The 14,645-nt window shown below is 30.4% G+C and overlaps 1 protein-coding gene across 1 annotated transcript in view; it reads left to right on the top strand.

Annotated features, from left to right (window-relative positions):
- Positions 1 to 495: 495 nt before the first annotated feature.
- Positions 496 to 14,645, top strand: part of LOC107163567 (uncharacterized) — a 34,907-nt gene continuing 20,757 nt past the window's right edge. The window contains exon 1 of the mRNA XM_015511029.2: positions 496 to 1,962. Within this exon, the coding sequence (XP_015366515.2) occupies positions 557 to 1,962 (1,406 nt within the window). The 5' untranslated portion in view covers positions 496 to 556. The remainder of the gene's footprint in view (positions 1,963 to 14,645) is intronic.

Genomic DNA, 14,645 nt, shown 5'->3' on the forward strand with positions numbered 1-14,645 from the left:
ACAGACCGATCAGTTTTTACTTTATAGTGACATTTACGAATCGATTAAAATAGAATATGAATTAATGAACAATATGTTTTAAATAACATTTTCATTATGTCTACCACAACATTTTACTCAAAAATTGTGACCATTTCACATGGTCATCTGGTAGTCTGTAATGTCCAATATCCTGCGCCTGTGTGTTATTCGTTCAACTTTCCCCATCCGGCCTGTACGAATCAGGTCGAGGAAATTTTTAACCATTGGTTTATCATCATCGTGAGGTTTTTTCTTTCGTTTTTTCTTTTCTTTCATATTAAAAACAATGGTTGGATGACAACCGCGTGTAATGATCTACTTGTGTGACGGAAAACCGTTTCATCATTGACGACGACAACAGCAGTGTCTGTGGCAGTGGCAGTGGCGGCGGTAGCGGTGGTGGCGGTTGTATTGTCGACGGACGTTCTCCCCGCCACTAAAACACTCGGCCGGCATCAAGTCTCGTTCCGGTATACCATCCGACGAACATTCCGTCTTCCGCTATCGACCGGACCGGTGTACTGTTTAGTTCGCGATGTTTTACGAGATGCGTGACAAGCAATATGATTCCGGGTCGTCATGCCTGGGCCGGTGCTGGGTGTTGGTGGCCATGTGTGGGTTACTCATCACTGTATCGTTCATCGGGATGACGCTGTGGCTGGGCATGAACAGCAGGCCGGATGTGCCGGCGGCCGTGTACCAGCCACCTGTACACTCAGTTCCCAACGTGCACCGACACCACTACGAAGTGACCACGGTCAAGTCAGTATTTCCGACAGCCGACTACGATTCGATGCCCACCACGAGCATAAAGAACAAAAAAGGTAGGATTGAAATAGTCGAACACGAAAAAATTGCTAAAATAGAACCGACCACTCCGACTACGAGGGTCAAGGCTAAGCTAGATGACGGTTTGAATCCGCTAGAGGAGATCATTGAGCCGTCCAGAATGAATGGGGTAAGAAAAAAGAGTGAAGTAGTGTATCCAAATTGGTCCGAAATGGAAGGAAAAACCGAAGACGAGGTCGTGGAGCCGTCGCAAGAGTTTCAACCTTATTTCGTGAGCGAGCAACCTGACACACAAAAGTTCAACCCTATACCTGCGTTCTCGTATCTCAAAGAACACCCAATCCGATTGTCAGGAAAAGACATCCGACCTCCGGGCACAACTGAAAGTGATGAGTACCCTTATTTCTATCCTCAGTTCGAGGACGTAACGCCCGCAGACGAGAAAGCCGCAAATCCAGTATTTACGTTTTTGCGGAAAAGGTTACAGGACGTTCGCGATTGGTTGGCTCAGTCAGGTATCCGAAAGAATCAGAGTCAATGGATTCAAATGGTCGATGCTGTTAATCAATCGCTATACACGAAAAATGCCACAATCGTATTGTCTAAACTTCGAGAAATGTACGCCAACACCAGTGATGTAGCTGCCGACACGCCCGTAGCTAGCTTAATTTATCCAGCAGCCGCTAACGATTCCGCTGCCAGCCTAGTTTCGTTCGGACTGTTGGCCATCGATCTTTTTCTTTTGCACAATGTACAGCAAATTGCCCTCAACGAAGACGCGGAAGCCGGGCAGCAAATGCTTAACGACCCAGACGTGGTAGCATTGAATGCGCTGTTTTTGCCTCCAGACCGTGTTAAACAACTGCGGTCGGCCAATTCGAGAGTGTTATCGGACGATCGTCGTGACAGGAACCCCAAAGGATTCGTATCTGAATTGATGGAGTTTGTCAACGGTGGTTTAAGAGCCATACTTAATCTTAGTAGGGCGTACAGGAGCAGCTCTCGAGCGGCCAAAGCTGAAGGAAAAAGCGTTGGTGATAACCCAACTGCTAGCGGATCATCATTGGATTGCATTTGGACGTTATACTGTCGAAATTTAGACAAGACTGCTAAACTGGACGGACCTTATGGCTTTTTAGCGAAGATGAACAGGTAAATTATATAATTACTTATATTAATTCGTAAAAAAAAATTTTTCCTGATTTATCTTAAATAAAATCGTTTATCAAAGAAAAAATACATTTTCCATAATAACTATTCCAAATTTAAAAACTGAATTAAATTTTGATAGATAAAACAGTTCAAAAACTACACTTTAAAAAAAAAATAACCATTCAAATTCCTAAGATAGTAATAAATTATTATTGTTTTAATTTTAATAATATTATATTCATGATCAGATTTAAAAAATTTATGTGTGGTTTGGTCATAAAGTAACTATATGGGTTTGGTATCCATAGTAATCATGATTATTAAAAGTAATTAATTCTACATAAAAGTTAAAATTAACTATTAATATAATAATATTATTTGTAGCAAATATATTATAAATTATAAAAGTGTTGATAATTAATGAATAAATAAGCATATATTATTAAAATACATATTATTTTATTAATAATGAAAAAAAAAAATGAAGACATTATAATAACTTATGCCTAATTATTTAAAATAAACTTATTGATTGAATGCATTTAAATTTAAATTAATTCTGTAATTTTGAAAGTCATTAATAAAAAAATTGAATGAATAACGATAACATATTTTATTGTTATGCGTTTTAAGTATTCTCATTTATTTAAAAATGATTATAAATGAAATCCCTGCAATTATGACTACTTTCTCGGTTTCTTGTAAGTTTTCGAAGAAAAAATATCCCTAATGGTATTCATGTCTGAATGACCTCGCCTACATTGTTCCATACTCCAGTGCTTTACTTTATTTTAATTTCTGCACAATCGCATTTTTCAGCACGTATTATAGACCAAAGCGTTATTATTGAACTGTCTATAATTAAAATTTATATTAGTACTACAGTCTACATTATACCAATATTTGTATTCGATCAGTAGTTGTTGCTGTGCTAAGCTTTTGATATTAATCATTTTAATAGTTAAATACTCAACTTTCAAACACACCGGATAAAATGATATAGCATCTTGGTATTTTTATAAATTAATTATATTTTTGAATACCTGAATTTTTAAAATTTGCATGGTGATGAGGCTGTTATTAATTTCACATTACAAAAAGAAAGTATAATATGTAGTAAAAAAATAATTTACGCGATGATTATGATTATAATATTTTATAACATAACGATTTTTGAATTAGGTTTACGACAATAATACGATAGGTACATAATATAATATAAAAGTCTTATCGTCTTAAATCACAGTAGTGAGGAAGTTAAATCTAATTGCGATTCTAATTTTGGCCAAACAACTAATAGTAAACATGGTTTTGCTCATTGATCTCCGTACAATGTGACTTTCACACATCATAATATCCTCATAATATTTTCATAAGCACCACGCGTGAACATTTTAAACACGTTTGTCGTTTATATATAGAAACATTACATTCTAAACACCTACGGGCTACGACACAATAAAATTTAAAACGTGTTCGGATAGAAGCTAAGTATGTGTATGCTAAATGAGTTTTTCTGAAATATGTTTTCACTATCCTTAACACCCGCTGCATAATGTTTCTGTGTATTATTTACTACTGTTTTCTTCCATGATGCAATAAACCAAAATACGTTTTCTCGGGACAAATAAGGAAAAATAGTATCGTCGCTCTTTATTGATAGAGTATTTAACATTTTAACAGGAAATAATTATTCATGTTCATTAGTATTGTGAAACATCCATAACATTATATACCTATACGTATTATGTTAAGCGGTCAATCAGGTGTAAGATTTGGCGACGGTGTTTCAAACATAATAATTTGTTGTTTACAATGTTTATGTAAAAATGCAAATATGTAAGACCTAACCGTAAGATAAAAATATCTTTCGATTGTATTTTTCACTTGTTTTTACGGGTTAAATACCACCGGTAGCCGCACAATATTTTTACTTTTTAAAGGTATATTTTTTATTGATGGCGTCACTCAAAGTTTATAATAATAATATATTGAGCTGTAAATCATTAACCAAAACCCTATAAATATGTACGTATGTATTTTATCATGTATAAATGTATAATAATATAAAGAGCGAATGAATAAATTGAATTTGTAAAAAAAAATGTATAAAATCATTGGCCGTTCGTCTGTGTGAAGTGTTTTATAAGCGGAACAGAGAAGCTATTTATTCAATTATTTTGCAATTATATATAATATGATATACCTACACTTTATAATAGGCGGTGTATAACTGAATAATTCCCAGAAGGCTGAAACTGTATAAAAACTAAAGATGTTTTACGACGAATTTTGAATAGTTCATATAATTTCACACAAATACATATATATGTATAGATTAGTGATCACAAATCGTACTTATAAAAATAATCTTTAAACTTTGCATTAGTTTTTGAAATATAAATGTCAGCAAAATAATTGTTAAAAACCGTTCAAATGTCGATTAAACTCTATTCTCTCTTTAGGAATGCAGTTTTATTATTTTTACATCAATATACAAAAGTGCTTCTTCACAATTTTATTTGTCATTAAATAAATTAATTTCACTTTAGTATACAAAAGACAAAACAGAAACATGTCAATTAATCGGGAAAACATTAGTAACGTTAGAAACAATATGAGCTCATACGGTTATAATAACATTAATTTATTAAAGTATTATTATTTTTTTTTTTTTAATTATTGTACATATACCCTCGGCTACATAGACCATTAGGCTTAAAGTGAAAATAATTTACATATTTGTGTAGTTACTAAATCTAAGTGTTAATTACATTTTGGTTTGGAGGTAGGCGGCTGTAATGAACTGGATAACATTTGCTAAAGATTGTGGGCGATTGCTTAGTATTTTTACTAGTGATTCAGGAAGGTTGTGGCTTGTTGGGATATTGTGGTATAATCATACGATGATGAGGACGTGGCTGATGGTGACTTAGACGTCGTATGATGGGCACATTGGAGGTTCTTTGGCCATTAGGAAGTTGTGGGAATTATTTAAATTACATAAGATTTAATCTTGACATTAACCACCTACGCTATGACATTTTAATGTTTGAACTTTGATTCATTTTATCAAATTGAGCATTAAGTCTATTATAATTACATTGCTGCTATATTTTATAATGACGGAATTAATTAATTGTCCATGAAATATTTTAGTGGTGATATTATTTCTTTGTTGTGTACCTACTGTAGGTACTCCAGAAAAGCTTGAATGAAAAGAGTTGATTTTTTAATAAAAGAAAATAAACGTATACATGATTTGGTTTCATTAAATTGTTTTTTTAGACAAGTCTCAATAAAAGTTTTGAAAATAGTTTTATTGTTTGTGAATAATGACGGCCATTCTATAAAATTGGATTTCGGTCATTTTTGGGTCGTTAAGTACTTTTTTTTTGGACCATGTTGAAAATAGTTTATTGTCTTTTGAAAATAGTAATTTAATTAATTAGGTACCCTTTGGTAAATCTGATTTCCCGCCTTTTTAATGTAACGAAATCAATTTATTTTAACGAAATGTTAATTGACGGTTATCACTTTCTGAAAATAATAAGGTGTGTACTTTTTAAAAAATTATTTAAATTTAAATTATTCAAATTAATTAAATGTAGTGGGAAAACTAAAAATGGGTCTACTAAAATGTTAAATTAAATCACATTAGAAAAATTGAAGTAAATTATATTGATTAAATGATGTCTGTTTAATTAGGTAACGTACGATTTAATTTTTTTTGTTTTATTAACTACTTAGAATACTAGATACTACATATTACATTTTATGTACATTTTTAAAATTTTTTATTAGATACTGCCCTATAGTATATAATGTTAAAAATACGTAAATAATCATAAGTTGTTATTTTTTATGGTTAGTAAAAAAGTAAATATTAATTATTGTTTAGGATGGGCACCCAGACATATTTTGTGTACGAATATTATCAAATCGTTGATAACTAATAATTGAGATCGATGATATTATTTTTTGATTTTATCAATGCTAAATCTAAGTTTATGCTTTCAAGTATAAATAATAATTATGGATTGTTAGTTTGTTAAACTTATAGTTTTTTAAGATCCATTTGAAAGGACAATGTGTCGTTTATTTTAAAATTAAGAACATTAACATAACTGAATAACCACGGCGAGATGGATAAAGTTGTAATTTTATACCTTCCATAAACCTACTGGCTACTGAATAATATACATGTATAGACGTATAGTATACTTATTACTTACATATATATATATAATAAAGTTAATATAAATTTCATTTTGACTAGAGTCCAGTAATTTTATTTTTACAAATATGATTCATGTTGAAGGTTAGGCTACCTACTTATTCAATTTTATAATAGATAATCGTAATGAAGTTGTCATATCAGCAATAAAAATGGTCAGTATGTGTCGTATTATAAAGAGATATTACAATTTATTAAACTAGCCACAAGGTGTAATAAAACGTTGTATTACTCTAATAAAATATAATTTAGGTATGCAGGTATCATAAATATGATGTCTTTATTTCAACTCAACATAAACGTCATACATTATAACATTTTATTATATGATTTCTTTTAAATTTCTATGATATAGTCCTACACGATTTACTTCTCATTTTTGCTGAGAACAACCATAACCATGTACGAGGGTCGAGGATATTAATAATAATAATACACCAATAGACCAATATAGTACAATAATAATGCAGCAGTTAATTAACGAGCAATAAATTTAAAGACGATAGTGCTGTTTTTAAATCATTTATGAATCGCGAGATTGTACGATCACAAGATCAATCTTGTCGGTGTGAGTAAAGTTATAAGTAGTACCTATTATTAATTTCACAAAATAATTTTTTTGATGTGCTATTGTTCAAGGGTGATTCATCAAGCATCCCCATGCTCATTTTTGTTTTAGTAATGATTTTTTCAGATTCTTTAATTATTTTTGTACTACGTGTTTGGTAGCGATACGCGAACTTCTGTTTAAATAAAAACTTTTTACCGTAAATTATTTAGTGGATAATTTTTTGAAAATGCCGACGTTCCTGATTAAAAATGTGAAAGATTATTAAAATGTTTATCGTAAAGAAAATTGTCCTAAAATATATTTTTATAAAAATATCAAATATTTATTGTAATTTTGGATTTATTATGCTTACCATACAATTTTCTTATATTATTTATAGGTTTATTATTATTCACTAAAATGTTCAAATCCCCATAGCTTACATATTCTCTAAACCCATCATCCTTAGTAGGTACACAACGTTAAAATAACTCGAAAATTACTCGTTCGAATTTTGGATTCAGTAGGTAAATCAACATCTTCGGAAAAAAATACCGGCTAAATAATTTATAACAGAAATGGGAGTTATGATTAGAAAAACAGAAACTTTTATCGCTACAGATTATACTATACTACATTCTTTAAGACTTAAGTAGTACATAAAAGCTCAATAATTTGAAAACATGGTCGTTAAATATATATATTTAAACATTTTTTATCAAAATAAATCTATAATTCTAAAAATAAGATTTTAAACAGCTGCATTATTGAAGACAAATGAGGGGGGTTGTGAGGAAACATGGTAAACCAATCTGTTTGAGACAATTTTATTCATGTTACAAATTAATAATGATTTTTATTCAGTTAAGTCGACGCCAAATTATTTAGTATTTAATGAAAACGATGCATATTAATAGTGTTGAAGTTATTATTAAAGTTAACTTAGCATAATAATGTTTAGGTAACCAACTACTACTTAGTTTTTATTACTTTATTTTAATTGATGAATTGTTAGGCGTAAGTCGAGTAACTATACCCAGCGAAGAGGAAAATCGGACCGCGTTAAACGTAGTTAATAAACAGTAAACATTAATTATTATTATACTCTTTTTCTTCAAAATATTCGTTGCATATATGATTTTTTACTGTTACAGTGATTAACTGGTTGTTTGCGTGATCGTGTGACTTGTGATGGCGGTAAATAGCTATGTACAGCTAGTGAAAAAAAATGAACAAATATAATATTAGATATTATGTACCTAGTACTTACAATATACCTACTTACTATATAATATAAAATACTTTGTGCTCGGACATATGCATGTGGAGTGTATGTGTATAGAACACACTTCACGGTTTTTGACTCCAAAGACAATTTGCGTCCGCGCAGGGTTTCAGTGTTAAATTGGACGTCATTATATGATCCGACTATAAAAACGTTTAACGAGCTGGGAATAACGGATTCCTCGAGAAAATCGTGCTTTAAAACGGTCGTGTTTATTATTATTATCATAATTTTTATTTTTTTATTGAAGAACATATTATTATTATTATTATCATCATCTTCATGTCTATGTAAACACACGCGCTGACCAAAATAATATTATACACAACGGAAAATTTGGCATTGAAAGATATTATCAAAAATTATTACGGTGTTTTATTTCGGTGGGTCGTTACAAGTCGGGAATAAGACGTTCGAGTCGGATACAATTGGTTTTTTGCCGTCATTTTTTTTTCCGTTCTTCGACGTTGTGGTATAGTATAATCCTAAGTTGTCGTCTTGGTCACGACTGGTGCGCGCACCGTGGCGTGAACCGTTAAAATAGGTAGTACGATAATAATATTATAATACGCACCAGCTGGGAAAGCACCGCTGAAGGTACGAAAATCGTGGTGCGCGTGTGTGTGTGTGAGAGAGAGAATACTACTTGAGGCGCTAAACGATTTTTTAATACCGTATCGTATACAGTGTAGTGGGAAAAATGTATAATATTATATTTAACGATTTGTATACATATAAGTTATACCTATACACTAATTACAATTCGCGACTGCTGCTTCTGCAGCAGTGTTGTTCCGTCCTCTGGCGCACCGCATATGGTTGTGCAGACGACGTTGTTCGTGCTGTTTCTATTAACATTCATCCGTTTTCCGCAGATGGCAATAGTGACTGGGTTTTATATAATAATATAATAATATAAATATTATACGCATATCAACTACATAACATAATTATATTTTATTCACGAGACACGTAGTGCCACAACCGCGGGACAGGCCGTGCGGTCTAAGTGCGTTTGTGTTGAAATTTACGCTCGGATATACCCTGCAAGAGATACGGTATAAAAACAAATCAGTACACACACACACACACACACACATAATATAGTATATACGTACTTAAAGTAATAAAAACTTCACTTTGTCGACTGGAAGTTTAAACGGCGGGGGAGGGGGAGCGTGGAAGCAACCGACCGAAAACCGCGAGAACACGCACAAACAAGTCGTTGGCATATCGCCCGATGTGTGCGAATAACGAGTCCTCGAGAGGCGATCAATTCGCTTCCGGGTGAGACGTGAGGAAAAGTTCCCCATACATATATATATAATATATAGTCTGTAGGTATATAATATAGTCGTGGCCGCTCGTTGACCGAACGGCCGCTGTATAATTCGCGTTTTCCAGCTGAAAATGCCGCGATGTCATGTCACCGTCCCTGCAGCTGAAGTTTAGCGTCCGAGATTCACTGCGTTTTCGATTACAAATTGAGAGACTTAAACATTATAATAATACAATGATATTATTATAAATTCCAGTGGCGCATATAAGATTTAATGTCGAGTGATATGGTTTTAGAAATCCAGAGTTTGGATTGTTCACCACAATATTATGTGTAATTAATAATAATGTACGTCAATCATACTTTTATTTTTGGGAGTGGATGGGTTTGTGCCCCTAACCTCCTCTACATAATATGTGCCAGGTATATATTTTTATACTCTTTCGGGCTATTCAAATCTTATGTGTTTTTCTACGGCGCAAAACGAAGATTTTTCGCTACCTATATTATGAGAAAAACTATAAAGAAAAATAAGCCTTTTTATTAATTGTATACCTCTATACCTATTGAATCATTTACCCCATGTTGTTAACAACGGTTTATGGTTCTAATTAGTTTAAACAAAAGTGTATACGGGTTCAGGTATTGAATTAAGCACATCGTTAAACTTTATACCTATAATACCGTTTCACCACGTTTAACAACGTAATACCAAAACTGTACATTGCTGTTAACAATTTGTATTTACACGTATATTAATTATTATGGGTTTATCGCATCTTTGGTTAATTAATTAAGACAATCGATTAGGATTTTCGTACTTAAAATTATACTTTTTCTATCTTATTCTGATATTATGCAAAATAAATTCTCATTTATAAGTCCATACTTACTAATAATTTAAAATCTTTTTATTTAAACTTTTTAGGTAATGGTTCATACATTTTAATTTTTATATTTCAAGAAATGAATTATTCTACTTAAACGCGCGTATGCAGTTTGTTGTAAATACTTTAAAACCAAAATTCATAATAATAAAATACAAAATAATGATTAACGCTCGACTATATATTATTTGTATATGTATAGATCAATAACTTTGTGTTGTCATATTATGATCTAAATAGGTATCTAATATTAATAAAAATATACAATATACATTTAACAATGTTCAATTTAAATATTGCAATATTCATCAAAAGTATAGAAAGTTCAGTTTTCAAATTGTATCGCATTAGAGCTGTTATCGTTATTTTGAAAATTTGAGCTTTATAGTTATTATTTTGTTATTATATTGAACAATTTAAAAACGTTTCGATTCTATATAGTGTATGTCACGTGGCAAGGTGTCTAAAGCGTATAAATACATTTTTGGTAATCCTTTCAAAGCTATTTTTAATCACTGGTGACATCTTTCTATGACAAAAGAATACAGAAATCAGTTTACTGTTTTGATAAGTATTTAAAAATTGATGGAAACTATGTTGAAAAATGATGTATTTTGTGTGATCGGATCGCGAATACATTTATTTTTTGAATGTTTATTTTATTTGTATTTATCACCAAACAGAATTTACTTTCTAGACGCACCTCGTCGTATATTAAATTTTATAAATTATAATACCTACTTTTACAGTTTCAAAAAGAGTACTATAAGTATAGATTGGTCATTATAACTTCTCCTTATAAATACCGAATTGGTAATAAATTATGATAAAAAATGATAATTATCATCTGGATAACTGTATAGATAATTAAACATGCATTACCTATACATATATTATTAATTATACATATGAAAAAATATTTGCATAGCTTAATATCTATATAATTTAACTTAATTATTCATACGAGTAGCACGCATATTTTTATTTAAAAAAAAAAATCTAGAAAACTGATGTTCTTCGTTTTTTTTTTTTAAAGATCTTATGTGCAGAATTATATTTTTGATTGGTTATTAATCTTTATGAATTCTTTAGTTCAGTTTTAATTTTAATAGTAATATGGTAACATTTGATTGATCAATATATAACATAATTAATAGTTTCCTTGTTATTTAGCCTTAAAAGAAAGTAGTTTTAAGATTTATTTCTAAATTAAATAACTTTGTTTCCGCTTCTTTTTGAACTAGACCAACGCTCACTGTACCTATTAATTTTAAATTGATCACATTATCATGGGAAATATTTTTATCTGTATGTACGTATGTATTATTATCATTCCATTTTTTTTTTTAAATATATATAAATTAACAACCGTAATTTTTATAATTGTTTAAATTCTGGTCAAAATAATAAATCAATTAAATAATATTTTGTAAATTCGTATTATAAAATTATTTAATTTTAAGCATAAGTAAAACAAAAAACAATATATTTACATAATAATATATCCATACCACAAGAGTACAAGACTGTAATAATTGTTATACTCTAGATACCTATACATATCATGATAAATTTCATATTTCATAATTTATGTTAATAACAAATTTGATGTAAACATGCAATTAACTGAACTATTAGAAAACATTATGTTTGATATGAACTTAGTAAAAATTTAGTGAGATAAGTAAAAAATTGGGTCAGTGTTTTGGATGTTTTTCATTATTTTAAAACAACTCATTCCAAAAATGATTTTAAATTAATGCAATTTACTAAACATATTTTTTTTTAAATAAAATAACTTAAATTATGTTTTTCATTTCTTCATCGTTTTTTTATTTTTATATTTTGAAAAAACGATGAAGAAATTAAAAATAATGTATCATGTACTGATATACCTATGTGTTTTATTTACACATAAAAATATTTGTTTAAATTTATTTAACTGTAAATTTAATCTATGATACTAAAGTCAGCTTTTAAAGTTTCTATACCAGGTCGATTTCCATTTATAAATAAATAATGATAAAGAAATCTAAATTATTTCTATTAATAAACTGATATATTCCGAAAGAAAGTAGAACGACGATCGACGACTATACTTATATTCAAACCTTAACTACAGGTCAATATGGCAGGAAAAATACAATTTCCCTTCAAATTGAATATACCTACGCAATGTAAAAATATAATATAATTTAGAGTTTAAATTTAAAAATTCGAAACTTGATTTTTACCACCCTCTTTGTTTTTCCCAATTGATGAAATTATTTTTGTGATTTGAAGCCGGTTGTTTTACGTAAAAAGCCACAGTTTTCGTTGTTGAGAGTTTTTGTGTTTATGATAAGATGTATCCAATTAGTATTCAAACATTCAAACCATGAAAAATCTTCATGAGAAACATACATTTATCATGGACACGATCGATCCAGTATTTTATTGAGATGAATATTAAAAAAGCGAGAAGTCAGAGGATGTCGGAAATAAAAAAAGTTCATCGTGAACCACTGCAGCATAAATTTATTTTATATCAACAATATTCAATATTCATATATAACAACTGCGATCAATGATAATTGTCCACGTGAAAATAACAGAGAACTATTCGCAGTGTTTCTTATAATATATTTTATGCTTACGTTATTGTGACGTCATTGTTCTGTGGCGCCAATGATGAGTACCATTGTATCAGTATAGAGGTACGTGAAAATTAGAGTAGGTGCCAAAATTGTATTAACAAAGGAAGAAAAAAAGGAAAACAACAATAATTTATGATTATAAAAAAAACTCATATCGAGTTGCTTATAATAATATTATTATTATATCATTACTTTTTCCTCTTTCAAAACAGTGCCCATTGTGCTTCGCGCGTAAGTCGGGCAAATACAGCGTGTGATAATGATTCGTAACTTACCTTCTATACTAATTTTTCTCATTCAATGAAGAAAAAAATGTTTAAATATTTTTTATAATATATGAAAGCACTTTTATAACGGAGCTAAAAAAAAATGTTTTCGTCGTAGTTTTTGGTTGTTTTATACTGTTAAAAGTATTATTTTGCTTGGGCAACGTATTGAATTACGTATATAAATTTGATACATTTTTAATTTTAATTGCGGCTAAATTTTAAAATACCTAGGTATTCACAATGAAATGACCATGTGAGTCCATTACGTGCAATGAAAACAATGATTTGAATCAAAGAACGATTTTAAATTTTTAGTATATAGGTAGGTACTGGTTCACTTAGAATCTTGAATTAATAAATATTACATATTTACATATAATATTATGTTGCGCAGAGAGTGCGATATGTTCGCTACGCCGCGCCGTTCGTATTACTACTGTAGACTAGTTACTATAGTGCGAATATCTATTATCTACGCCTTATCGGAGATATTCATGATAGGTAGGCGATGAGCATATCGAACACATACGATCTGCGATGCGTATTCCGCTCGCAGCTGTATATAAGCTTTAAACCGTGATTATAAAAAAAGAATTATTGAATTGTTTTACTATAATATACCATGGTATAAACTTGTCATCATAATTTATAATATGTACTTCACTATACTTCGTATCTTTAAGGTGCCATACTGGTGGCGCCTCTAGTATAAAATATGAACGTTTTAAAAAAAAAAAAAAATCACAACAGTGAAAATTATTGTGCACGAAATGGATCACTGTTTATATGGCTCACACCGTGTGTAGGTATAATACTATGGCCGTGGTATATTTTATATGGACGTATATTTGCGTTCCAAAACCACCGCTTTGACATAATATTATAATATACATAATATATAAGACTGCAGTTCTAATGGACCGCAGCCAAACGGAGCGCAAACAATGGCTGGTCGATTTTTTTTCCGATTGGAAAATTTTCGCCGCACATTTAACGAAGATACGAAGCTGGGCCGTGACCATGCCGGCGGTCAATTATGCTCACGTCCATCGACGCCGATGCACATAATTTTGTGCTATATTGGCTATATTATTATTATCGTATACTATATAATTTAGTAAACGTCGCGTTATCATATTATTATTAATGGTACATATCATGTTCCTATTATAGGTTACTGACGTAGACGAGAGCAGTATAATTTGTGTGTGGACAACAAATATTTATGGTGTCAAGTCGTTTCGGGTTTGACAACTGGCGTATAATGGTTTGCGATGATAAGCCTTCGTACAAATGATATTGTTTTAATTTTTTATATAAATTCTAAACATATGTTATAACCATCATCGTAATATTATACATATTTTTAAACATTTAAAAAGTTCAACTTTTTTCCCCCGGTTCTAATATTGTAACTGCGCTACGGTTCGGAACGTGATGACTTAAAAATCATTGAAAAAAAATGTTAAAATTACATAAAAATAGTGAAATATTTAATGAAAATGTAAAAAATGACTGTAAGTTGTTACGATTTTTAAAA

The sequence above is a fragment of the Diuraphis noxia genome, unplaced genomic scaffold (assembly GCF_037042655.1).
Source record: "Diuraphis noxia isolate RWA-SAM2 unplaced genomic scaffold, SU_Dnox_SAM2 contig0005, whole genome shotgun sequence".
NCBI lineage: Eukaryota > Metazoa > Arthropoda > Insecta > Hemiptera > Aphididae > Diuraphis > Diuraphis noxia.